The sequence below is a fragment of the Chelon labrosus genome, assembly GCF_963514085.1.
Source record: "Chelon labrosus genome assembly, chromosome: 5".
Classification (NCBI taxonomy): Eukaryota; Metazoa; Chordata; class Actinopteri; order Mugiliformes; family Mugilidae; genus Chelon; species Chelon labrosus.
In genome coordinates this window covers 19,716,600-19,744,542 of record NC_140341.1, presented here as the reverse complement: position 1 = coordinate 19,744,542, position 27,943 = coordinate 19,716,600, and the positions used below count along the sequence as shown (strand labels likewise).

The window sequence follows — 27,943 nt, the reverse complement described above, 5'->3', positions numbered from 1 at the left end:
TTCTCATGCTAGTCATGATTGATGAAGACGAGTATCAGTCTAAATTGGTGGTTACAGTCATGGCGTCGGTATGGCCAAAAAAAAAAAAAAAAAAAGCCATTCCGATCATCAGTGGCGAAAGTAATAGCAACGCTCTCGCAGCAACGCACCCAGCCCGTCCGCCCGTCTGTCTGTCTGTCTACATTTGGGAGAAGAGACCCGCCCACCTTAATAAAGACCGAACCGTCTCTCTCCCCACATCCAGACAAAAGAGGACGACTGATCCGCGGTGGCGCGCACTGCACTGAGCTCGAGCATCTGAGCGCACTGGATTGATCCGCGCAGGAACGCACCGGCACAGAGACAAGCACGCCCTCCAGATCCACCTGAGTCTTCCAGGCCGCCTAATTGTCCTTTCTGAAGGGCGAGAAGAGGGAGAGTGAGCCCCGATTTTCTTCGAAACCAGAACACCGTGTTCCCATGATGTCATACCTGTGGATTCTGCTATTAGGAAGCCTGCTGGCCTCACACGCCAAGGCACAAGGTAATGGTTTATTTGCAATTAATTCTGCCCACTTGTATGCAGCTGTTGTTTTCTCAGTATGCACATATCCCTCCTATCTATCTATCCATCTGTCTATCCGAATGTCTGTTCTGTGTCATCTTCATCTCATTGTCTCTATTTCTCCATCTCTCACCTCTTTTTTCTATTTTTCTCTTTTCTTCCTCATGTGCCTGTGTGTGTGTGTGTGTGTGTGTGTGTGTGTGTGTGAGTCCAATTACGAGTCAGTCTCTTTTTCCAGTCTGTCTGAATCCTCATCACGACTCAGTTCACATGTAACTGCTCTCCCCTTGTTCTGACTGAATACATAAAAGCTCTTCACTGTAATTTGTTCCTGGGTCTGCAGCCCAGGCCTCATCAGCAAAAAAAAAAAAAAGGTGTGTCATGTAATATCGTTTTTGGACTTTGCTCTAAAGGGGTGTGGTGGACCCATTGTCATCATATAAGTAATTTTCTTCCGCTTTTTCTCTTTGATTCCTTTTTTTGTGTATCCCTCGGGGCTGAGCCTCATCCCCAGCTTTCTTCTCTGTATCTCTCGTTCTTCCTCTTCGCTCTGTCTCTCCTCTTCCTCTTCTTTCTTCCTCAGCTGGCCCATGGGCCTCTGCCCTTCCCTGCGGCGCTTGCAGCAATTTCAGATTGTTTGAACCCGCAATAAAACTCACGGGGAGAGAAGGGGCGCATTGAGGAAAACACATAAACTGAGGAAAAAGAGAGAGGGAAAGTGGGGGATATGTTGGAAGGAGATAAAGGCGAACTGTTGCAGCCGATCGAGAGGGAAAACAGAGGGTCACACACTACAAGGAAGGGAAAAGAACCTCATTATGATTATGCAAATATTTTCAGTTGGACGTCTGATGTGATCTGATATCTCACTCTACCGGTTCACTTTTTTATTGTCTAAGAAACAAACACCTTCACTCACACGTTGTCTCATTTTGTACTTTTTACCTGCATTTTTTCTTAAACACACATTTTCTCTTATTGCTGACCTGTAACTTCATTCTAAACTGTGGAAATTGGTGTATTGAGACACAGGGGAAAAAAAATCACCATTGCAATCATCAGTTTATAGGCACGCTTACATATGTGCACATCATTTATGGTGTAGGTTATAGAAGAAAGTGATAGGGAATGTCAGTAACTAGATCCAGCTCCAGCTGTAGACAACACCCAACGACACAACTAGTCTCAGCGCCTTTCTCTCCCCAAGGGCCCTCAGCATCTGTATATGTGTGTGTGAGAGAAAGAGTGAAAGTGTGCGGGCGGGTGTGGGCTCCAACTTTAATGTACAGAACATGTGGGAGTGTGGGATTGCTTCATCAGTGCGAGTGTGTACATAAGTCAGCCGTGTGTCTCCTGACGCAAATGAAAGGAGCTTTGTGGTGTGCGCCAGGTGTGTGTGTGTGCGCGGGCTTGCCTGTGTTTACACCTTCAACTGCCAAAACATAAATCATTCTCTTTGGTAGATAAGTGGAACCCACACACAAGCACACACGTCCTCTCTCATAGGGGCAGGTTTAAGATGTGTATGATGATGGGGGTAAACACAACGCTTTCTGTCCCACAAACGCACAATAGAACCTTGCCTGACAGAACAATGTGATGTGGATGTGCTGTTGTATCGCCTGACACACATTTACACAACAGTTCGCGGTGTACTATTACGAGGCAAGGCTTTTTTTATGCACATTATTACTCGCACACGATCTCATGACAGGAACCAGATGAGTCATAAAATAAGTTTTTTCAGATTTGTGGCACTGATAATGAGACACAAGCGAACCACGCATTGTGTGCCTTGCAACGGCGTACGTTAGATAAATAAAAGTACAGTTCATTTACTCCTTTATTCTTTTTCAGTTTCCGTAACATTTCTTCATTGCTAGTCTAACCAAGAGATGATATCAGATGTCAAGATAGGTTTCCTCATGTCACCTTTTCAGATGATCCAACAATGGCACCTGCATCCACATGTCAGTGTTGGTCTAAAACATCCATGCATGAGAAACGTGATAAACATCACTCTTTCTGAATGCAGTGCTTCTTATTTTGTATTGACTGTCATCATAGCAGCTAACCAGTATGATGTAACGGCTAAAAAGCAGTTGCTTATTGAGCACAAGCTGTTAAAAAGAGTATCAAATCGTCAAATCAATTTATACACCTGTAGTACATTTAAATTATGTCAGTGAATTTTCTTTTCCACCAGAACTGCTGGTACGTTTCCCATGAACCCAACAATGTTTGTTTTGGACTCATGAGATGTTTGCAAAGCGTATCAAGCGCCCACTTTCCAAAAAGTCATGTGATATCAGTGCTGGCAGTGAAATGATCAGTAACCATCCTGATCATCTCTGTGATTGCACCTGGATTTCAGTGTTTTAGTTCAATTTCAGGTCCCTCCTGTCTGCATGCCGAAATGTTGTTGGGCATAACACAATATCTGTTCTTGTCTTTACTTGTGTTCTTGTGAAACGTCATCAGGCGCTTCCGAAGTACTGTTCCAATTCAAAATACGCGTCTGACCAAGTACAGTTCAAGGGCTGGATGCGTTTTTGCCCTGCACGTTTTCACCAAGGATGTATCTGGAGGTATCCCAAAAATCATTTCACAGGCGTCCTCTGAACAGGCTGTTCCAACGCCAGTACTTCAGAATCGAACTGGTGAAGCCTGAGCTACCAAGTACGCCAGTCCAATGTTTGCATACTTGGTGGCGATAAACGCCCTTTGACTAAACACAGGCCAGAGACATTTGCAAAGCTCTTTGTATGTCTAGTGTTAAAAAAGGATGGCAAACCACTTTCCTGTTGATTAGTTGATTCAAATTAAATCCACTACTTTAATAAAAACATAAAAAATGGTCATATTTAAGCCACAAAAAAAATATATATATATAATCACTGTAGCTCAATGATTTGATTCATTTCTTTAGTACACATGGCAGTCAACTGAATATCCTTTATATCCATTTTGGTTATATAAAAGAAGAACAAAGAAGGAAATTACTACTTTGTTCACAGTCTTTTACCATTCTAATGACTGAAAACATAGCAGATTAATTAAAAATGAAAAAAACTGTTGTTGCAGCTCTAATTTCCTTATTATTAGCTTATTACGTCTTGTTTCCATTACTGTGTATTGTTTTTAGAAGTTGAATAAATTAGATTTTGCTTCCTTTAGATGGAGCCAGTAGCTGATTATAGTTGCTGAGCTTGATCTGAGCTCTTGTCTCAATCAAATATTTCTAGAGAAAAATAATTATCTAATCATCTGTCAAGTCACTTGACCAGTCTTTAAAAGAACACACTGTAACCGACAGTTTGATACTTTCCCATGTGCGTAAACTGGTTTGACTTAGTTTTTCTCTGGAGACCCATTTTCTGTGGAACACTGCTGCGTTGCACAGTCCCATACAATCGCGTGCAGCCGTGTCAGAGACACAGATGACTCACCAGCCTCAAGGGGAAAGAAGTGGCAGTGAAACAGAGGGAGTTAAGAATATTGGGAGACACAGAAGAAGGGGCTGATAGATTTAAAGACTGATGGGAAGGAGGAGAGAGCTTGTGATGTGCAACAGTTGTTTTCACTCACGCTAAACAGGACACACCTTAGCCAAAGTGTTAAAGAGTAAATGTGAACATGTGTGTGCGCATGGCTTTCACATGTGTGAACATGTGGTGGTTTGTATGTTCGCAGTGAAAGGGGAGGAGAAGTTGTTTTATGAGTTTGTATGCTTGCGTGTGTGTGTGCGGCCGTTCATTAGTGTCCGGGGGTACGTTTGCAGCAGAGGTGGTTAAGTGGCAAACTGAACAGAATGTTCTACGGCACAACAACACAAAGGGAGAGATCGCATGCGGCCTCTCATTCTACACACACGAGGGCTCATACACATCTAGTGGAGCTGCATGAGATACATGAATTAAAATGAATACTGACACGGCAGAGTATTCATACATGGGATCTTTTTTTCCTTTATCTTTTATCATGAGTGTGGTGAGACGCTTTAACTTTGTTCCGCCTCACTGTCCCACATGAATAGGATGCTAAAGTACGTCTCCAAGGAAGTCACGAATGCAGTGACACACCCACCCATCCATGTCCACACTGTGTCACTCATTAAAAACTTTGAATAATGTTTGTCTTGGATGCCAGGGTGGCATAGTTACAATTCTTCCTTGTCTGAAAAGGAGGATGTGCAGCTTTGCATGGCCAATAGTCATGTTTTAGAGCATGTGGTATGTGCATAATGTGTGTATGAAAGGAGCTTGGGTGTCACCAGTACGTCTCACCGCTTAGAGGATTTTCAGTGTTATAGAAATACCTCAGATGTGTTCATACTGCTATCCCTCAAGGCTTCACAGACACTGATACAATCTCCCTTGGCAAGCCCAGTGATCCCCCTCTGAAAAATTCACTGACAAAAGATGAAGAGTTCTTCCTGTTTAAGCCAGACTATTGAGGTACACAGTTCTGAGCTTCCATTACTTTCCGAAAGGACAGGATCGCTCATACGATAGTTTCGTCAGTAAGAAAGTACCGTCCGGCATCAGAGTGCTGCTGAAGTCAGCAAAGCAGAGAGCAATCGCGTCAGACAACATTTTGCCGTCTCAGCTTCTCACATGCAACAGGGGAATGTCACAGCACTGGGTCAAACACACACACACACAACAGAGAGCATTTTCTCATTAGTGCAGAGCTGCGATGCCAGCGCTGAGGTCGAGACTTCGTATGATGGCGGAGCAGGTCAGACGTGATCGATGTGTCTGTCATCTGATTGCGGCTGAAGTGTTCACATCAGGCACCAATCAGGCCGGGGTGTGGCTCCGAGCGCGTGTGTCTGTTAGTCAGCGGTGAGAGTCGTGATAAGAGAATGTGTTGAATCCACAACGTTTTGATGATTTTAAATGACAACAGATGGATTAAGGCACGCAGTGTTTAATTACCACTGGTTACACTTATCACTAACAAGTTCTGCTGGTTCTGTTTAACGGCAGATTTGTATTTCCTCTTATTGGTTTGTGTGTTAAGGCCACACGGTGGTCAGCATTCGTCAAGGATGCTGTGTTGTGTGCGTTCAAAGGCAGGAAGAACTTCCTCTGAGACACAAACAAGGCAATTTTGGATTGCCTGGTTTGCCTCCTTTGTTAAGTATTTGTGTAACATCTGTTGAGGCACCTGGGTTTGCTGTTTTTTCCACCCGTTTGACATTGATGTGTCTCAGTATTTAGTATGTCACTCTGCGCTCTATTCTTACTCTGTTACTTTCTTCCCTCACGCAACTTTGTGTAGAGGATGGAATCCCAGAAGATACATCTCAGACTGTCAATGAAAACCCTGGCACTACTGCGGAACCATCAGAGGTGAGGAATAGAGTTATCTTGATACTTGGGATTCTTTGCTCGTTTGATTGCGTTTTGTTTCAGTCAATCTTTAAACGCAGTATGTCCTGATATGTCTCCTAATAGATCACAAATTACGAGTTTTTTTTTTTGGTTCCATTATGGAGATCCTGTTGAGAGCTGCATGGGTGGAAATAAACCATTCATCTATTTATCTGTTCATCTATTTACACACTTTTCTCAGATCTCCTTGCCCAATAAACCCTTTGGTGGTTGAGGCAACACACTATAAATGGTGTCCAGATGTCCGGCTCTCGGCCTCAGCTTGCTATTTGACTGTCTTGTCTGATCTATTGGAATTTGTAACGTAATTTCATGAGATAAAAATGTTGTTCCACATACAGGAAATGCAGTCCACAGCTGAAACGATTCTAGATGAAATAGCGACAACCAGCTCTCCTGCAGGTGGAGAAGAGGAAACAGCCAGCCCTCCTGCAGGTGGAGAGGAGGAAACAACCAGCTCTCCTGCAGGTGGAGAGGAGGAAACAACCAGCTCTCCTGCAGGTGGAGAGGAGGAAACCGATGGAGATGAGGCAACAACTACTCCTGGAGCTGAAGATTTGGAAACAACTACTCCTGCAGATGAAGATGCAGATACACTAACTGGAGATGGAGGTGCAACAACAGAAACTCCTGCTGATGGAGATGCAGAAACAACTACTGCAACGGACACTGAAGCTGATGTGCTGGCAACAACACAAGGTGATGAGCCACAATTCAAAAATGCACATACCGAATGATAATTGATGAGAAGATCATTCTCACACATACACATACTATTGATGTCAGTTTTCTCATATTCTCCAATTTTACGGTCATCCTACACTTGTGTAAAACAGTGTAGTAAAACAAGCCATAACTAAACAAGTAAATGGCTAATAAAAGCACAAATCATTGCTCTAATACATTCAATGTCATATCCATGGCCAGATCCTGATTCAGAGGTTAACGATTCAAATACTGAGCTGCCAACAGATGATGTAGACAAGGATCCTTCTACAACACCTGATCAAGGGGAGGTCAGTAGAAGTTTTACTAATAGATAAAACATCTTATTCAAACCTAGTCCAACATGCTGCGTTTATTACACCACAGGTATTATTCAGGAGCTGCATTATTGTGAGTTCACGTATCTTTGCTCTTTGATACTTTCTTAATAGAGCGATTCACCAATTGGTACCACTGAAGCAGACGATCAGGAATCACCAGCCGATCCAACTGAAAAGCCATCCAATCCAGGGGATGAGAAAGAAATTGTAGCAAAGGACGCAGATAACTCTGAGACTGGTAAGAATATAAATATGCTGCCACGGACATTAAGTTACACACGGGTGTTGAAAGAAGTGTATCTGACCTTTTGTCGTGATGATGTGTTGCACAAATAGAAGTTGTTTGTTAAAAGTTAAGACAAAGAGAACAAAGTCCTCACCGGGAAGATGACAGCAGTGGTTAAATATTTAAGGCGACTGGACAGGCTGCAGATCCTGTGGATGTGTGGATAAGGGAATGGCTTCTAGGACAAAATACATAGTCAACTACATATAAAATGTAAGGGTCTGCACAGGACACAAACCCATGTCTCCTGGCTGAAAGTCCATCATTTGACTTACAATGCCACCCACCCCGCTTTATTTGAAAGTGGACTTTGTTGCTCTTACTACTGCCGACAAATTTGTGAATAGTCATATGTGTTGCTTCTGAAAATAACCATCTGGTAAGTTAAGGGTCACTCAAAACATTTCAAAATGAGCATCTGTAACTTTTATGCAACACTTTTGGTAAACATTCAATGTTAGCAGAACCCCCTTAGTTGCAACAGTAATATCTGATGCAATATCACACCTTTACCTACGTGGGTCTGTCTTATCTGGTGTAATCTGTGAGAACCACACTTACAATTCTAAAGGAGTGATGCGATTTCTTACTTTAAACTGTTTTAGATATTTTACTTGGTTCAGCTTCAGGCTAATTTTTCTTCTTTCCCCAGCATTTAAATCAGTATACAACGACAAAAGGTTAAATAGCAACCTCACCTCTGGTAACTGAGTGTGTGGTTTAAGGCCAAAAGCATAAGGAGTTGCAGAGAGAGCTGTATGCATTCATTAGATGATCTCACCTCCTCAGCATGCACTGCACTTTACAGGGAAACTGTACAAACTTGTTTGTGAAATGTCAGGTTCTTTAACTTTTTACTTGTAAAACTACAGTGGTCTGTTAGCATGTCGTCTGACTGTAGCCACACGCTACAAATCGTCGTGAGAAAGATTCGGAGATCATACCGCCTTCACAGATGTCCAATACACTTACCAGTTTATTAGGCACTTATCCCACGCCACCTTCATGACTGTTATAATGTTTAGTTTATGTTTAAGCAGTGCTAAGTCCAAGTGTCCAAACCTCTTACTGAACTGAGTATTTTTTCATCAGACAGCCCCTGAACAACAGAATTAAAACCATGTTCAGCGATTACAGTAACAATGGTACCAATGTAAAAGCTCTGCTGTGCAACTGATCCTTAGACATGTCCATTTCTGTACAGCAACATTTTGAAATATTACAGGAATACCTTTAAAATCATGGAACAGAGGGGACTCATAAACTGTGTTTGAGGTAAACTGAATAAATACCTTGCAGTGTTTTGTCTCTTCAGCTCTGAACCTACTGCAGCAACCGGCTGACGTTAAGCAGATTTTGAAGAATGCCATTTACACTCTTGTGTTTTCTAGAACAAGGTCATCTCAGATTTGTTTCTAAATATTTCCAAACATATTAGGTCTCCACTGCGACTTCTTTTGACCCCTGAAACATCAATAAAATTCTGTAGACAGAATTTTGTTTTATCAGTCATTTTAAATATATATATATATGTCTTGCTTTCATGAGTTATCATGTATCATTGTCCTGCAACGCCCTACTTTCTGAACAAATTAATGGGGAACAGATGTGCCTCTCTATCAAAAAATAATATACAAATCCCTTAGGAAAGCTGCGAGGTGGGATTTTGGCCCATACGATTTTACCTCCTTAAATTATGTGCGGTGATTTCTGTAACTAGGCCTCCCAAATGACCTCAGTGTGAGTTTATCACGATTGAAGTGTTAACTTTTATTTTCTTAACCCCGTCTTTTTTCAAGGCCGGGATTCTTGCTTGTTTTCCTTCTAGACTCGAAGCTGATCTCATTTCCTGTCTTGTTGTTTGTCTTTACCTTCTTTATAGCAGGACATCCTCCTTTGCAGTCACTCAAGAATAGTCATCTTATGTTTAGCTTATCTCCTCACAATGGTGATGGTAGGAGGGGAAGAATGCGTTTCGTGCTGAGGAAGTGGTTGCCACGGAGGGTTACTTCCATGCGATTCTCTCACCTCGGTGATGAGAAAAAAGATGAGGGTGAAGAAAGAAGAAGGCAGAAAAAGATGGCAGAGAAGAGGGAATGTAGGAGCCATAAGAAGAATGATCACAGCAGAAGTAAAGGGACTGGGTAGAGCAAAGATGGAGAGGTTAATTAAAAGGCCAGGAAAAGGGTAAAGGCTGCACAGTAGATGGGATTGAACACTGGAGAGAATGAAAGTAGGGGCCTGAAATTTATGCTTCAAAATATGGTTTTGCTACTCTGTATTCTTGTACCACCCTGTGGCAAAGGGTTCTTTACAATGCAAGTACAAGGCGTGCTCATTATTATTTGCTTTGAGGGTTTTGTTAAGGCGAGGGGATGGGTCACTGCATAATTGTGCCTCTGAGCTCCTATTAGCCATAAATTAGTTCACCTATCAGACCTCGCCCTGCCCGGCCTAAAACTGTTTTGTACACTGAGTCACCGCACATGTTGTATAAGTCACTTGGGTTTCCCCCCAATGAATATAGAGCAGGGTGAAGTATTGTTCCCGACAGATAATAGCTTTTAATTTAAGTCAGGACTGGTTCACAAGATCGCTGTTACACCCCTGGAGCTGGTGGCGTTTCAGAGACCCTATTGAGTACGCCTCTGCCGGGCTTTTACGCTGCTAGGAAGGCTGAGACACGGTTATCATTAAATAGGAAAGTGCAGTGTGAGAGGGAGACATTATGTCTGGGTGATTTTCCTCCAGGGATTCAAATTATCACTTCTGTCACTGGTGATATTTAATAAATATTTTCTTTCTCATGCAGGGTTTAACTTGGAGGATGCCTTAGCAGAAGACACTGACAACAAACCCAAGTCAGGAATGAGCGTCAGTGCTGACTCTGATGGTTAGTAATTACTCATAACAATTACAGTTAAATTTATTATCGCAACACATGGCCTGTCCAGATAACGTACAGAAACATAGAAGAGCCAGTAGTTACCCAGTTAGCAATGCAAAAAAGGGCCATGGAAGAGATACCATATAAGTCTATTTGTTTTTTTCTTGTTGCTCTGCACGCTGTTTGGAACTACACTATGTGGTACAATGAGATAAGTGTTGTTTACCACGGCGTCTGGGATCAGGAGTCTCCAAGAATGTGGGAAATACTTTTTACTTCACCAGTGCATGCATTATAAAATCCTAAATATTACCTCAGGGTTATATTTGCACACACAAATAGGAATATTTGATACCACTTTTATATATTTTCTTGCGTCTTACTTGTTACTGATATTAGAGACTTAATAAGAATGTAAATTACAACATCCCAAGAGGTTTAAAGTTGTATTTCTCTGCCTTGTTTGAGCAGAAAAGCTAAGTGGACTTGGAGATATTTGTTCACTAAGCTAAGTTAGGCTTCTTCTTGTCCTTTTGCATTTCCTCTTTTCATACAAAAATTCTTCTCCTGCTATTTTGATGCCTCTTTCTGTTTTCTGCTGCTTAACATAAACAGCGCCTTATGAGCAGTGGCATCAAATCATGTGGTGTTACATCAAAACTACAAAGTTACAGCTCTATCAGATTGACAGCTTAAGAACTGCCTTATAGACTGTGTTTTCAGACGTTCTTGTGGTATCTTTGTCCCGCAAGTATGCTGATGATTTTCCGAGCTTTGCTCCCATAACAAGATACAGAATTGACTTGTTTTACTAAGGTTTAATCAGTGGCCACAGGGCAATTTGACGGCAATTCTGGAACAAGAGATTTTCTTGAGACAACTTTTCCCAGCGGTTAAGCTTTTATTCTCCTTCTGAAAGATGACTCACCTAGATCGGCGTAATCATTATATTCAAGTGAAAAGTACTCTTCTGTCGTACTCTGTCATTAGCAGCTTTGTCAAGTTGAAGCAAGTGTGAGGCCCGCCGTGTCATAGACGTATAGAGACAGGCAGCGACGGCGGAGATAACAGGGTTGTTTTGATCAAACCCAAGATCACAGGAAGAGTTATGTCGAGAGCGAGTGTCTCTCTCAGATTTGTTATCACTCTGATGTTATAAAAGCATCTCTGTAACTGTATTAAAGAGACTCTTCATGCAGAGTTTTGTGTGTGTGCGCGTGGGTGTACATGTGTGTGTGTACATGTGTGTGCGTTTCCAGACCGGTTAGGACAGAAACTCTAGAACCCTTAATGCCCCTGAGGTATAAACTACCACAAAGAGTCTAATCTCAGCCTTCTTCTCTGTTCATCTGCCATTTCTGTCACAATGCTGTACATGCACCATTTACACATTTAGATAATGCCTCTTCTGTCCATCCTCCTTCTAAAACACTTCTCCCCTCTTTCTGTCTCTCTTTAGTCGATGCTGCCGCCTCGGGAAGTGGTAAGTCCTTTTCTTTGTGTGTGTGTATGTGTGTTCATGATCAAAATATCAAGCCATCTGAAGTCTACATTTCACAAATCACAGGCAAATACTGGACACAGCCTTGCGGCCTCTGCAGCATTTGTAGGGCTTTTGTCTTTCTGAAACTCGGCGAAACGCACAGGATATTACTGGCATGCCTCCGACAAGGCAGACAGGATGCTAGAGTCAGTGGAAAATGCCTCTCCTGTTTTGTTTCAGCTCAAACATCGTTTGAATCAGGGCTTCTTTAAGAGAACCTTACTATGATTTCTTCTTGTCCTGAATGTCAATCCTGGAAAACAACTGCACCAGAATGTGTTTATGACTCAAATAATGTTCCTACGCACATAAGATGCCATTTCAAAGATGTTCAAAGATGTTACCATTAATAACATGCCAACTGTGTTCTTGTCTGTTCTTCCCTACAGGTGACTCTGAAACTAAACGTGAGTTATCCTCCTCCTCTTCTTTCTTCTGTTTTAAACACATTAGTTCATCCACCCATTCTGCACATGCATACATGCATCATCAGCATTCCCTTATTGTTGTGAGCCACGCAGAGGCCTGGGGCAGGTTTACTGCAGCTGCTGCATGACATTTTCAGCTTTCCTTTTAAGTATCTTTGCGTAACTTCATGAACGACTTCAGGTGAAGGAAGATAAAAATTCTCAGTTTCCGTTTCTGAAATATGTAATGGTATTAAAACTTGAAAAAGGTTTCTTTTAAGAAGGACTGGTATGGCTTGAGACATGTGGTATATTGAAGACGAGTTGCCTTTACGATAGCCAGCGCTCCTCTTTTCAGTGTGATCTGAAATCACGGATCGTCCGTGCTGCGTGTTCAGCACTGGGGCACACGCATGTTCACACATGTCTGTTCCTGCACCCACCTTTACTTCCGTTCACTGACTCACTATATTCTCCTGATTTCTTCCGTTCAGTTACGCTGACTCATTCCCTTTTCATATTCATTGAAAATGTCTGACTCATGCGTCTGCTTTGTTTTTTTCACCATTTCCTCTGCCGGTGGATTTGCAGAACTCTTTCAATCTTTCAAGTGGGCATAACTTGTCTTTTCATACCTCGAACCATCTTCAACTCTATTGTCACTTCAGCTTAGCTTGGCATTATTGCTTTGTGCTGGTGGAAGCCACTGTAAAGACATTAAAGGTTCAGCTGCTGCATCAAACTTTCAATGCAGCTCAAAATACATGAATGTAATGTGATGTGGACACCTTCCTTATGTCTGATACTAGCTGTGCTAAACTGCTGCTTTATTATTAAATACACATATAAGTTATAAACGGGTTAATTGAATTGAATTTATTGTTGGGCAAACTGTTGATTACCCCTGCAGAAAGCAACTAATTTACTTAGACGCTAAGCAATTCTTTATGTTTTCCTGGCAGTACCTATACTTGGCTGTCACACAGCTTGAAAACTATTCAAATTGGTGTTGTCATGGAAACTAGGTTACAGGTGCAGAAGGATTTCTGTCAATGCTCACTGCGAATGCTATTTGGAATCTAAATTGTAGGATAGGTGGATGAAAAGGGATCAGAAAATGCTGGAACAGGATGATGCATCGCTCTCTCACACTTGCACGTCATTGAGCTTCACTGCTGAACACTAGGGTTATAGCCGCTATACACTGAAAAGCATTCAACACGGTGCAGATGGCATCAGCACTGTGAAAACATGTTCAGACTGACATGATTACAGCTCAAATGGCAGTCTCATGTGACATGCTAAACTGGATCCACTGGAATCACTTATCTTTTTGTTTGTTTCCCCACAGAGGGCAGCTCTAGCCCTTTAGCTGCTGTTGTGACTTCAATTGTTGTGGCTGCGGTCGGAGCAGTTGCTGGATACTTCACCTATCAGAAGAAGAAGCTGTGCTTCAAAAACAGACAGGGTAATTGTGTTACCATTGTGTTGTGGCATGTGGTCACCTTTTACTAATAATTAGAATAAACAAAAGGAACGCCTAAATAAAACAGTGGCTACGGAAACTGCTGCACACAAGGTTTAATATTTCACTAGAACACCTGACACTAGTTTCGTAAACAGTGAATTAACTGCAAGCCAAATCTCTGTTTGGTGTTTCACTTCAGCGCCCATACTGGCAAAAGCGTTGGTTTCAGTAAGTCTGTAGGGCTTGTTTAGCACTGTGGAGTTAATGTCAAGCCCCATAAGACCTTCAGATCCTTAAGAGTGAGCAATCTCGGTTAGTCAGAATCTCGGCCTTAACTTAAGGTGTGTCCAAGACTTATCGTTGGCCAAGCTCCATTGCAAAATGGAAAGGGTGTGCATTTGTGTCAGAAAAGCACAATGTTTGAAGGTCAGTAGTCCCTCTTTGAGACATAGCCGACTCAGTGCACATCCTGCATCCCAATACTGCAAATTCAGCAAAGTTTAATTTACAGTCAACATGAACAACAAGATATTCAGCTTCAACAATATAGGCCAAAAGTCAGATTCAGAATACGTATCATAAGATTTAGATTAATAGCTGGTATCTAAGGTTGAATAAACCTCACGTTTAGAAATGAATTCATCATATTGCCCTGCAAATTTCTAAGAAAGCTCAGTAAGTATTCATGAAAATGAATTAACATCCTTCAGTGGAGGGACTATAATTGGTAATGTCATCGGGATGTACAGCCTGGAGCTGCTCCATTAACAATGTATGGGGAGTCCTGACTTAATAGATATGAGTACTTTTGCACTGTTAAACCAGAACACAAGGAAACACATTTTTGTGGTGGTGATAAGATGCAGTTAGAGCTGAGAAATATTGGCATACTCAGGGACTCCCCTTGGGTGCTTAATTTATACCCTGTGAAATTATACGGGTAATTATTCCTCTTTTCCAAAGGTGATATCTACTAATTTGTAGGAAAATTATTTAGGTAACTGAATCCATGTGAAATTAAGCATTGCAATGTGTTCTCGATTCCGCTTTGGTCTTTTCATGGTTTTCTAACTGTCAATCTTTGTGATTAGAAGCAGATCCAGAGGCTCCACACAAAGCTGATGCTACAGAGGCTCAGGCAGATCCCCAGGGTATGACACGGAAAACACAGAATACATTTTATACAAACAGTCACATTCAGTGATTTGAAAGGTTTTAACCATAAAACCCCTTTCTTCAATATTTTACAGCCTCCAAGACCCTGCTAGAACAGCAATGATCCCCCGACTGCCTGGACCTACTTCAGTCAAGCAAAGTGGCAATCTCACTGTTAGGCTCTTTTCTCTGTAGAGCTAATTTACTGTGAGGCCCCAGAGTAGGGCTGTGTGTTTTGGACTGATTGTCTGTGTGTGTGCCTGTGTGAGCGTGAATATGTGTGTTCATTCTTGTGTGTGCGCATATTTGAGGGAAAAGAGTTAGATAAAGATCAAGTATGTGAACTTTAACGATTGTTGCAACATAGAAATGTATTAAAATAATTGGACAAATTTTATGCGTTAAACCAAATCCAACTTTTTTTAAGAGAGTGACCAACAAAGACATTAAATCTCCTTTTAACTGTTAACCATAAAAAGACTTAATTATACATCCCCTTTTTATATTACTTATATGGCTACTATCCTGTAATTCAATGTGAGTAGAAACTCAGATATTGATATGGTAGGTGTTAAGGTGTTAATTATTACAAGTGGATTCTTTTTTGTGCTAATTGCGCCGTTGTTCGAGCCACCCATATGATTTTCAAAATCCACTGATAACCATTCACTTCAGTAGAACGTATTTTCCTGCGTCAGTGCAATTATCTGCAGTACATTGAATTTCAATCTCTACCACTGTATTTCAAGGATTTCTGAATAGGACCACTAGTGTAGGATTTTAATCCTTGTATTCTGGGGATGCTGTTACGTGGTCCCATCTGTGTTTGAAGGGGCCAACGATGTCACTGTATGTATGTGTGTGTTTGTTTGTTTGATTGGTGAAGGGGCTTAGTTTTAAATCTTGTTAAGTGGCTAACACGTCTCCTCAGTCGCCTAAATACATTTAATATTCATATATGAACTTCACAAAATCAATAGTCACTGATTTAAGAGTAAATAAGATTTCAAGAAAAACTGTACTTTTTAAATTTGCTGGGGCGAGTCGAAGTGAAGTCTAACCCAAACCTGTATCCATCAGTGGACGGCATGGGCAAATTTAAAATGTAGTCATGTATTAATACGTTGTTATGATGTAGTGTGTCAGTCTAGTTGTGATGCAGTAATTTCTTCTCGATAGTGCCTTTCACTGACACAGCCTGGCTTGACCAATCTGTAGACACACGGGGTAGATAGACGGGACATTAACGTGTAAACATGATGTGATTATACGTCAAGAAGGAACGTACGTTCTTTGTTAATTCCTAAATGACAAAATCTTAACGCTTAACTTGACTACGCGTGCACGTGAATTACTGCATTATTACCCATGATTGTAACAGCTGCCGTATGTGTGATCACAGTGGGCCAGTTTGCCGCCGTAGTGCCAGCAACCTTTTGTTAACATCCTCCGTTGATTTCAGCTGTAAACAAACTCGCCTCGCTGTGTGTCTCTTTATTTGAGCAAGCCAGTTGCTGTTGCAGTGTGTTTTGTATCATTCGTTTTCTCCGCATTACAGACATCTTTCACCTGTGATTTTTCTATGAATCCTTTACAATCGGCAGCGGTGCCTCAGAGCCGACACGGAGAGTCTTTAGTCAAGTTGTTTGCTGTGGTATTATGTGATTATCATGCCTCAGAAGCAGCGTTACTGCTTTTTTTCGCCACTGTAGCACAAAAAAAAAGAAAAAAAATTAACTTCTGAATGTCTTTTTGTTGCCTTGAAGTTTTGTACTAGACCTTTAATACTTTTAAATATGGTTATAGAGCTGCAGTTCATGTAAAGTGTGTTACTTGTAAAAGCACCATATAGCTGCAATACAGGACAGAGACTGTTGCTAACAGCCTAGCCTCAAGCTGAGAATTATTGATAGTCTGTGATGTCACATATCTAATAAGTCTACGAACTGTGTGGTGGATGCAGGCTCACAGCTTTGCCTTCTGCCTTCTTTTCCTGTAATCTGTGATAGACGATAGATGAGTTTCTCTTGAGACACCGAACCTGGTGGATAGTGTGTCTGGCATGGAGTGAAAATGCACAAATAAACCCACTAAATGATAGTACAAGCTTCGAGAAATAGCCAGCGATGCCTTCAAAATAGAAAATTGTCCTTTCAATGCAGTACTCACCCCCTGCGTGCACTCTAGCCAGTGCTACAAAAGTACTTTGATGTCCCGGGGCGCACATTCACAGAACTTGCTGGGGCTGATTTGATGTGAAGGAGACTGCAACGATACTAAAATCCAGAAAACTGTAACTGCTTGCATTTGAGAATATTACGCCCATGCTACCTTTTAGTCCCAGTCCTGTACTAGAGCACAGCGTCCGAACCAGAATGTAAACCTTGATAATCATTGACTTATTGGGTCCTGAAGTGCACTTCCCAGATAATGCCGGGGCGTCAATCAGGGCGCTGACCAGTCCTGCCTTATACCGCACATCCTCTTGAACATTCCTGAGAGGAAAACAAATAATGTCATCAACAGAAAAGGAACGGTGAAACAAGCAGAGATGTTTTGTAATGACCATCTCAAAGGGAGAAGCACTTTCCTATCCTGTATACATCTTGATTTATTAAGCATATCTAGACAATTCATTTTTGATTTAGACGAGTGTAAGACCCTTCCTTTTTTTAATTTAAATATTGTGTTTTTTTTGTAGGACTCTTTTTTGTCATCTGGCACTTGCTTTCTTCTGGAGTTGTGTAAATAATGTTTGAGGAGTCAATTAAACTGTTTTCGTGGGAGCTGTTTTTTCTTTGTCTGGTGTGTGTTGTATGTCTCTGTTTCTCTCACAGTCTGCCAGCCAATACATAATATCTATAAAACAAGCTAATGCATTACTGTCAAATGTGTTACTCACATGCATGGTCTTCAGAGGATAAACCTTGAAAACTGATCCTTGTGAGAGTGTGTGCATGCTAATATGATTAAATTACCACAATGACTAGTATATGTTGATTTATAGGATACAAATACGTATTTAAATTATAGTGTTTTCTACTAATGGAAAAACGCTTTAATGTGAAGCCTGTGCACCTGCATTCTTTGTTTTCCCTCTGTTTGCGGCATTTTTAGTGCCTGCAAGCTGTTGGAAAGTTAATAAAGCTCAGAGAGAACAAAACAACAAACAGGCATTGTAAGACATGCACTGAAATGCTTGATATGTGAGGTATTTATATGGACAGGAAACTCAACACAAGTGCAAGCGATGGGAATGATTGATGGTGACAGGTCTATAAAGATATACCTGATTAGGTCCTTAAAGTAAAATGTGGGAACCTGCGTAAGGTTCTCTTGCTAAACACAAACACGCCTATTCATTTCGTACCCGCCAGCTGTTACACCCACCCAGTAATTAAAACCAGCACTGAGAGAGGCTACGAAAACCTGGTAGTGACTAATGCAGCTTATTTGATTCCAGACAGAATTATCTTTCATGATTAAAACAATGAAGCTCAGCTGTGTTGGTATCGGCTTGGTAAAATGACTCATAAACATAGCAACAGCGAGTACCTCAGTGCAAAAACACCTGACAAGAAAGGTTGTATTGTTATAATGAATGGTCACAAAGGGTAAAACTAAAATATGACAGCAGCAATTTATGTGGCAACAGTCAAACACACACAAATTAGCAGTTGGTGTCAAAAAACTATTCCTTTTTTGCTTTTACTGAGTGACGCGTTTAAACCAGCCTGAGTGGTTGGGAGGCCCTGAGGGGCCTCAAGATGACTCTGAATGCGGTTGTGATGTACTTAAACATAAAAGGTAAAAAAAACACTGTCACATCTTTCATGAAATAATAAAAATATAAGGTAAATAAAAACTTGTGTTAAACTTTATATGATAAGACAAATTATTCTGTCTTTTAGGTTCATCATCCCGGAGTAGGCGACTGTGCAAATTTTTGTGGCGCCTTTGCTTTGTACATTAAGGCAAATTTAGTCTTGCGCTCCTAATCCAGTCATTAGGGTAAAGTGAGGGGCGGGCTTTTAAGCAGAGTAGGAACCACTCTCATGAATCGGAGCATTGTGATTCAGGTACATTATGAGGTGAGTTTACATGACGAGATTTTCCTGCTTATCAAAAACAACAGCGCTTGCATTGTGTGCTGCATTAAAGTATGGTGGGGAAAAACAACGCTGAATTAAGTCAAATCAGGAAGTAAATGTGTCGGACTTTGTTCATGGTATGGATGGATTATTAACAGCAGTTAACGCCGTGCATTTAAACCCACCGATGTTTATTGTCGTTTTAAAGTGTGTCACTGCTGCACAGCAGTTGGCACAATACAGTTGGCACAACACAGAAAAGAGAGATCAGACGTGCAAATGCACTGAGCCACACTAGCTAAGAATCACAATACATAGCCTACTAATTGTATAGTATAAGAAACGCACAACAAACAACATGGAAGTGCACATCACAGTTCACAGTTTTTTGTTTGTTTTGAATACTTAAGCACTATATCACTTTTTATATAAACAGGTCTGCCCTGTTGGGACCTCTTCTTCTTCTCCTCCTGCTCTGGGCAGCAGGAAGTGATGTCAGAGGGGATGAGGCAGACAAGAAGCCCAACTTTGTCCTGATGATGGTGGACGACCTGGGTATTGGTGATATAGGCTGCTACGGTAATGACACCATCAGGTACGTCCCATGTGGTAATTTATGTGTGCGTGCTAAACTTTGGCCCATCCATTGTTTATTTTTATTATTTTTTGTTACTTCCTTAACCAGCCCTCTTACTTATTATGCCACATCCGTCTGAATGTCACTGTGCGTTGTACTGTTAGGACTCCTAACATTGACAGACTTGCATCTGAGGGGGTGAAGCTTACTCAGCACATTGCGGCTGCTCCTCTCTGCACCCCAAGCCGGGCTGCCTTCATGACGGGCCGCTATCCACTCCGCTCAGGTCACAGATACTTTTGCACTTGTGCCAGTCACGTCCACATGTTGAATTGTGAATGTTTAATTGCCAAACACAACATGTTTCCATAATTGTATGTACGTGTGTGTGTGTTGTTGACTAGGGATGGTTAGCACGGGGCGAGTGCAGGTGCTGCTGTTCCTCGGAGGTTCGGGGGGGCTTCCACCCACTGAAACCACCTTTGCTAAAAGGCTGCAGCAACAGGGATACACCACTGGCCTAGTGGGTGAGAGAAAGTGATGATGATCATTTATTCATTCGTCCTCATTGTAGGATTTCTCCTTAACTTTTCGCAGGCAACAGCCAAACAAGAGTAACAACACTTTGACGTCAAATTGGGCTGGAAGCTGGGCCCGGATGGAGTTTGCTTCACTTGTCTTGGTTTTCTTGCATGTGTGTGATAATTAAGCATAAGGAGTCAATTTGAGATGTAATTAGCAGGTTCATCAACACTGTCACACTTTCAAATTTGGCAACAGATTAAATCCATGTGGTTTTGCCTGGGGTCTCAGCTGCTTTAATGCAAGTCAGAGAAAGCACTGAGAAGTGAAAGGTTCATGTGTGCTCACACCTATTTTGAGCACCTATATGATTCCTGTGTATCTGCAGGTAAATGGCATTTGGGTGTGAACTGCCAGCACAGAGGGGATCATTGTCATCACCCCAACCAGCACGGCTTCAGCTACTTCTACGGCCTGCCGTTCACTCTGTTCAATGACTGTGTGCCGGGACACGGCAGCGATGTGCTGGCAGATCTCCAGCATACACTCCGAAATCTGTCCGCTTTGGTTGCAGTCGGACTCGCCACTGTGGTAAGCGTGAGATCAGTTTATCTTTTCTTCTCCACAGAACGATCACTCCAAGGCATGTTTGAAAAGAACACGTAGAGTCATACAATCTGAATGAAATATGATTAAGCTGAAAAAATTAAAAATAGAATTCAAAACAAAAAGTGAAATACAAATTTTTGTTGCCAGATGATAGGGAAAGAAATTGGAAAACAAAGGACAGTTGTGCCAATTGCCCCAAAGCAAAAATAACTGATGTGTAGTCACTTAGATATGTGCCAAAGGGTTGGAAAATTAAACTGGGAACAGAAGCTGCTGTTGTGAAACTCAGAGTCACGCCACCCAGAAACGTGTTTCAGGAGTAAGCATAATGTCGAAACCAAAAACTGGAGAAGACTTGGCGGTGGTAGGTACCTGTAGGAGAAAATTGGAACCAGTTGTGCCCCAGATAGAGCAAATCATCAAACTAGAAACAACTACTTTTAATGAATAAACAAATTAATACAAAATAAAGCCTGCTGCAGGGAGTGCTCTGCAGCGAGATGGACATCCTGTCATGTGTTGCTACATAAAGCAATTTTCAGATCTAAATTTAAACACTGCACTGTACTGTATGTATGAACAAAATGTACAATGTAGTATTTGTTTCACCCAAAACTAAATAACAGCTTTGGTTTGGGGTGCCATCTACTGGCAAGATCATGGAATTGCAAATGCGCTCCAATTCACAGTACAGTAAATAAAAGTCAAAGTACACAAGAGCAACAGCTCTGCAAGAAATCCTTCTGTTGTCTAAATGGTATGATTTGATTCAGCTGTCCTATTTGTTTAGGTTTTAGTTTGTTAGAGCTGTGTACTAAAATAAATTATATGATGAATTGTACTTGGCTTACTATATACAGAATGTAAGACAAGGAATGAACAATGTCAATGCAGTGCAGTTTATTTATTCCCAAGCTGAAGCCTTGCTGTTAACTTTCAGTGAAAGACGTCATCTGTATTTTGGCTCTGTATGTGAAAATCTGTCAGAAGAAGCCTTTCAGGGAGAAGGCCAGGTTTTCTGAATGGTGTGTGTGTGTGTGTGTGTGTCTATGTCTATGTGTATTTTCAGGTGTGTGTCCGTCTGTGTGGCCTTTTTGAAGTCAGACTGTGGCTCCTGGTGCTACTTTTCCTGCTCTGTATCCTAGCAACCGCTGTGTGGTATGTGCCCTTTATGCTTCTGCCAACCTGGAACTGCATCATCATGAGGAACCAAGACGTGATCGAACAGCCTATGACAGTGGAGACACTGCCCCGACGGTTGCTGGGCGAAGCACAACATTTCATAAAGAGGTAAGAACACCAGAGTAAAGCAATGTGCTGTTTCTTTCTTTGTTTTGTTTTTTACAATTCGTTTTTTACATTTTAAACAGTAATTGCACAGCACTCATGAACTCTTTTGCATAGATGCTCGGTCCAAGATAGTGTTTATATTTCTCTGTTTATATGAGGAGAAAATAAATTTAAAATTCAAATTTGGTCACTTTAAACACACCTGAAATTATTCTTACTTGCAATAAATTGCATTCAAAGATCAATAAGCAAAAGCTTAATCCTTTTTCTCTCCCTTACCTTGTGTGGCGCAAACACTGTAAAAATATGACTACCATTAGTTTCTTTTTGTGTTATTTCCACTGTTCATCACTGAATCATTTTAATTACTCACAGGAGGCAGGGATTTTCCAGAAAGGGGTTTGAAAACTCACTATGAGCTCCATTCCCAGCACCAAATGGCAAACTGACAAAGTGACTTACAAAGTGCTTCAGACTACATCAGACTTTGGCTATACAGGCAATACAGTCAGAGGTTTCAGTTCAGGTAATATTAAGGAGCTTGTGAATTGGTAGTAGCTGTGGAGTCGTGGTTAGAGAAGCAGTTTTAGGACTGTATGGTCACAGGTTCACGTGAATGGATCGGTCAAATGCAGAGAAATAATTTCCCCATGAGGGATCAATAAAGGAAAAATGATTATTATTATTATTATTATTATAAGTTATTCCTTCTCCTCATCAGGAATGTTGATCATCCATTCCTCCTCTTCTTCTCACTGGCTCACATCCACACACCACTCTTCACAAATCCAGCCTTTGCTGGAAAAAGTCGTCACGGCCTCTACGGTGACAACCTAGAAGAAGTGGACTGGATCATTGGTGAGTGAGGGGTGTGTAGTGAATGAGTTAATATGAGCATAGATTGGTAATCGTCATATGGTGGCTTGTATTTTAAAGCCGTCAATCAGTCTGTGAAGGTTCTCAGTCACCCAGGATATAGTATATCCAAAAAAGCTGAAAACACACTAACCGTATCCCAAAACTAAAGAAACTACTGGGATGAGTGGGGAAACATCTTCAAGAAACTCTACAAGTCCACTTGCCTTGTTTTCATCTTTTTTGGGTCGCCATCAATCAGCTGTTTTTATAATGTTAGCCAACTTACCTACATTTTCTTCCAGGCAAAATGACAGAGACGGTTGATTCCCTCGGCCTCGCCAACAATACTCTGATTTACTTCACATCAGACCATGGTGGACACCTGGAGGATTCTGATCCGATAATCGGCCAGAAAGGAGGCTGGAACAGTATCTATAAAGGTAAACTATAAGTGGAGCTGTTTTTTATTCTTTGATGTATTCAGTTGTATAAAATCCCGACTCCTCTCCTGTCTCATCTCCAGGTGGGAAGGCTATGGGGGGCTGGGAAGGAGGGATCAGGGTACCTGGTATTTTCCGCTGGCCTGGACGACTGGCACCAGGAAAAGTGGTGGATGAGCCTACTAGCCTCATGGATCTGTACCCCACACTGAAATATTTAGCAAAGGACATTCAACCAGACAGGTACAGTGTGCACTTTCATTCACCAAGGCTAATCTCGTCCCGTGTACAGTATTCACTCTAAATTTTACTCTGACTAGGTTTGAAATCCCTCCCGCATTCTCTGCTACCCATAAAACAGACGCACAATAGTTTACACTGAGGACTGAGATTTCTAACACTAATCATCACTGAATCCTCACTGAAACTGGTCATTTTTGCATGTTGCATGCATCTCAACTATCTGTCTTTCTTTCAGACAATCAGATGGCTACAACCTCATGCCACTATTGGAGGGAAAAGCTGTTCGATCAGAGCATGAATTCATGTTCCACTACTGTGGCATCTACCTGAATGCGGTTCGCTGGCACCCACCTGGCAGTAAGTTCACACATGATGACACATAGATGAGTTTAAGCATACAGCAGATGCATATTTTTTTGTCTCTCTTAAAGTATGGTAAATTTCCTGCAGAAAAAAAGCAACATATTCATATAAAGCAGAAATCAGACTGGCCTGAATAGATTAGAGACACAATATAGAGTTAAGTAAAAGTAACAAATGTAAAATAAACAACTTTTAGTACTAAAAAAAGCTTAAGATAAGATTTGATGTTACATATTTTGTAGTATGCGTGAGTCTGCTACATCATGGTGAAACTCTGGAGTGTTTTCTCTGTGCACTTTCATTTCTTTCTAAAAGCTTTCATATGAAACCGAATAACACAAAAACCTGAGAAATGTCTGCCAAACATGTAAATGTAACTAGGAAATCTGTTGAGGGAGAGATCTGTTTACTAATTCCAGTTCGTATTAAATCCCCCATCTGAATCTTGTTGTATTGCACCACAAATGGAGGTGAAACTGGGTTAAAAGCAAAACAAAAAAAATCTCTCTTCTCAGCAGAATCTGAAAGACTTACATCAAACAGGTTAATGTCTACAGACAAACATGCTTTGCTTGCATGCACTGCCTTCTTAGAACCGGTAGCTTGGTGCTGCAAATATCAATCTAGATGACCTCCCTCTTACGAAAGCTTGCCTCTTACACTTACAAATTGGAATCAAAATGTGAACCCTGCATTTCTCCAAGATGCTCCTCTAAGTCAAACCGAATGTGTTAAAGCAAATAACTTTTACTGAGCTCATCCATTAAACGTTCTCAGTCCTTGTGGAAAAAGTGAAACCTTGGATTAAATGGCAGGACAAATCTTTGGCGTCGGTAAAACAAACAAGTGCTTCCGGCAGCTGCAGATTCAAGAGGATATTAGGCTCAAGAACTACCTTGGCTCTGCCATATTGTAATATTGTCCATATGTCTGGTGTGATCAGTTCTCTTGAAGTCATGCCATCTCCATTAGGTTAATTTATTGGCTCTTACTGCCAGGAGGTGGACTGTCTTCATTTTGAAGTCATTCTGTAGTAGATTTACTTTGATATTAGGGGTCATTGTCCTGCTGCACCACCAAGATTCTGCTGCGTGGCAGCTGGAGGAGAGCCAACCTGGTGTTATCCTCTAAGATACCTTGATAAACCTAAAACTTTATTTCCTCCATCATGAATTGTCAAGCGTCAATTCATGATGCTCCTTTTGCAATAAGATGTTTTCACATATTCAGTGTCTGTTTTACACTGTACATAGTGCTGCTGGTTTTTTCACTAATGGTGTGGAACATAGACTATATATAAATATGGACAACAGGTCCCCACTTCCTTTCATTGGTCAAACTGGCCATCTTGCCCACACTTCCACCAGATTCATTCGCGTTTTTCTTTAACCTTCACCGGTTACAAAGAAATGTTGGATTACACACTGTATATTTTTTTTCCAACACTTTATTTACAGCCTATGGTGTGGAATATTAAGTTGTCTATAGCCAAATATCAGGTGTGAAGTTATGTTTTTTTGGAAAATATCAGCTTACCACAGTAAGCTGATATAATGTCCTGTCATGGACTCAGTTCAACCAACGTACATTAGTGGACTCATGAACAGAATCAGCTAATGTAGTTCCTTAACATACTAATTGATTTCTTAAGCGTTCTGTATTGTTTTCGGGGGTTATCTTCCTATCTTACTTATAGGGAAAAGTCCTCTCCGTTTTTAGACAGTTTAACTGTGGACCGATTGACATCTAAACTCCTTGAGATTACTTTGTAAAACTTTCCAGCTTTATCTATGTACTCTGTGACTCTATAATAGTTTATGGTTTTGAGATCCCTTTTTTTGTGAGGCTTGGCTCACATTAGTGACCTGTAAAATCAAAATGTCTTCATGAGTCAAAATGCCTTTTTGAGTCAGAATGTCTTCATGTGTTGAAGTAACTCTAACCTCCAATCTTTCATCGATAGAACTTTGGTTTTGCTAACTTTTGATTCTAGACTTTGAATTAATTATTTATTATAGCAAGAACACCATTTGTATGTTATTAAAATAGATTGAATTATTTGTTCTTAAAAACCTTAATCATATTTTAATATCTATACACAAATGTTCACTTCGTACTCAGGACATGAGTTGACTGATGTGGGTTTCTATCCAGGTGACTCCGTCTTCAAAGTGCACTTTTTCACTCCCAACTTTTCTCCCCCGGGAGCCGGTGGTTGCTATGACATTAAGGTCTGCCTGTGTCACGGAGAACATGTGACGCACCACAACCCTCCGCTGCTGTACGACCTTTTCCACGATCCCTCAGAGTCCCGACCTCTGACCCCTGAAACTGAGCCGCGATATGCTGAAATCCTTGAGCAGACTGCCAGAGCAGTGGAGACGCATAAAAGTACCCTCATAAATGAACAGACGTCTGATGACACCCAGTCACCCGCCAGCCCAGCTGCATACAAGGTTCAAGGCCAGATGACTTGGGACAAGATTCTATGGAGGCCCTGGCTTCAGCCCTGCTGTGGGACTTTTCCATTCTGTGGATGCAAAGAGAACGCAACGCATGTTTAAACCTACAACGCAGAACTTTTGTCTCCCCCTGCTGGCAGTGAAGTAATTACACAAACACGCTTGTTACATTAAAGGGGAACTACTGTTTTTTACAACCTGGACCTTATTTCTGCCATAAAATACTATCGTTTACTCACCCATATAACTTTTGTGTAATCTGTATTCCTTCGGGAGATAATTAGATCAGCGTATATCCATATAGTGGGAGTGACTGGGGCACCAAAACGCAGCCTCTAAATAACGTATTATCTGCTGCGAAACTCGTTCATTCCACCAATATTTTGTTATGATACGCTAGTGCTATTCCCTGTTGAGTCCGAAGTTAGCTGTTATTATCATCCGGGGTCTGTAGATTGACCTATAGACCCTAGATGATGTCTTCTGACCTGGATGATGTCGTTTCTGAGCGCCGCACGCACCCACGGCGGTCGGGTTGTTTACCTGTAATTTGCTACTGCAAGTTTTTTACAGCATGGCTGAATATTTTTCCAATTCTGAGGTTGTGGACAAACCATAGCAGTAGAAAATTACAGGTAAACAACCCGACTGTCGCGGGCAGATAATGCGTTATTTAGAGGCTGCGTTTTGGTGCCCCAGTCACTCCCACTATATGGATATACACTGATCTAATTATCTCCCGAAGGAATACAAATTACACAAAAGTTATATGGGTGAGTAAATGAGCTTAATTTATGCCAGAAATAAGATCCAGGTTTTAATAAACAGTAGTTCCCCTTTAAGATGACGTGTGCCTTTTAGATCTGGAAACTCTCAGGCTCTTGTTCAAAAATAGTCACAGAAATATAAATGCATTTCTGCAGTTCCAAGACAATAATATGTCATTTAGGCAGAGAAAGAGAAAATCAAATGGCTATATAGCTTACTCCAACCTTTCCTAGAGCAGTAAGACGCCTTTGTCTGCCCTAAATCTCTTCTCTTCTTGTTGTCTTCTCCAATGAGGAAAAAGTTAAACCTATGGCAGTCTGCATTTGTCCTGGCTGTTGATTGCTTTTTTGTCTAGACATAGTGTTGAGTTTCTTTTTTATCTGAAGCATCAGAAATGCTTTTTTTTTTTTTTTTTTTTTTTTTATTTCGTCACTACTGACTGACTGACTGCGTTCTTCATCTCTGGCAAACAAGTGACATAAAAAGCATTAGATCCCGTGCACCACTGAATGAAAAAAACTGTGTGAACTCATTTGGCAGGGCCTTGAACATAAGAAGCATTAGTTTAGAACAAAAAACATATTGCAAAGGGAAATACTACAATGCTATGAATAATACTTGAATGGACCAACTCAAAATTAAACAGTGCACTGTCTGCACTGTGAGATTTACAGTCTGTTGTTTACATCCAATAAACGAAGGATCTATTCTGGTGGTGCTTTTATTTTGTAAGTAAAAAGTCAGAAGTGCTTGGCATATATTACAAATGAAAAATATTAAATATATATATTTTATTCTCTGTTTGTTTATTGTTTCTGTTACTGTCCCTGTGTCCAGACTATATTGAGATTATTAGAGCTAATGTAATATTTGTAGTCGTTTAGAGGTAAAATTCCTCAAGGAGGTAGTTTAGGCTGAGATCCATTAGGGGGCAAAGTCAGTCTGTGTTTGTTGCAGTGGATCGCTGTGATGCGCTTTAGAGAGA

At 41.1% G+C, this 27,943-nt stretch overlaps 2 protein-coding genes across 3 annotated transcripts; both read left to right on the top strand.

Moving 5' to 3' along the window:
- Window positions 1-242: 242 nt before the first annotated feature.
- On the top strand, window positions 243-17,521 carry LOC311487923 (uncharacterized protein). Of its 2 annotated transcripts, none has more exons than XM_084544353.1 (11): window positions 243-523; window positions 5,831-5,901; window positions 6,285-6,642; window positions 6,871-6,959; window positions 7,101-7,227; window positions 10,088-10,168; window positions 11,622-11,645; window positions 12,095-12,112; window positions 13,464-13,580; window positions 14,675-14,731; window positions 14,831-17,521. In XM_084544353.1, exons 1-11 carry the CDS (start codon window positions 460-462, stop codon window positions 14,857-14,859), a joined length of 1,035 nt encoding a protein of 344 aa, XP_084400479.1. In that variant the 5' UTR covers window positions 243-459; the 3' UTR covers window positions 14,860-17,521. The 2 variants fall into 2 exon arrangements, with proteins under 2 accessions (XP_084400479.1, XP_084400478.1); XM_084544352.1 differs by having other exon boundaries at window positions 14,672-14,731.
- A 1,139-nt stretch (window positions 17,522-18,660) lies between these two features.
- On the top strand, window positions 18,661-27,721 carry arsh (arylsulfatase H). Its single transcript, XM_084544137.1, has 10 exons — window positions 18,661-19,421; window positions 19,568-19,689; window positions 19,808-19,930; window positions 20,314-20,516; window positions 21,604-21,824; window positions 22,546-22,682; window positions 22,985-23,122; window positions 23,206-23,365; window positions 23,601-23,722; window positions 25,883-27,721. The coding sequence occupies exons 1-10, from the start codon at window positions 19,363-19,365 to the stop codon at window positions 26,290-26,292; spliced, it is 1,695 nt and encodes a 564-aa protein (XP_084400263.1). The 5' UTR covers window positions 18,661-19,362; the 3' UTR covers window positions 26,293-27,721.
- Window positions 27,722-27,943: the final 222 nt, after the last annotated feature.

Coding starts and splice junctions, on each gene's coding strand:
- LOC311487923 (XM_084544352.1), top strand. CDS start 460: ATGATGTCATACCTGTGGATTCTGCTATTAGGAAGCCTGCTGGCCTCA. Junction 6,643..6,870: donor TGTGCTGGCAACAACACAAG/GTGATGAGCCAC, acceptor ATCCATGGCCAG/ATCCTGATTCAGAGGTTAAC. Junction 6,960..7,100: donor CAACACCTGATCAAGGGGAG/GTCAGTAGAAGT, acceptor CTTTCTTAATAG/AGCGATTCACCAATTGGTAC.
- arsh (XM_084544137.1), top strand. CDS start 19,363: ATGATGGTGGACGACCTGGGTATTGGTGATATAGGCTGCTACGGTAAT. Junction 20,517..21,603: donor CAGTCGGACTCGCCACTGTG/GTAAGCGTGAGA, acceptor GTGTATTTTCAG/GTGTGTGTCCGTCTGTGTGG. Junction 22,683..22,984: donor AGAAGTGGACTGGATCATTG/GTGAGTGAGGGG, acceptor ATTTTCTTCCAG/GCAAAATGACAGAGACGGTT.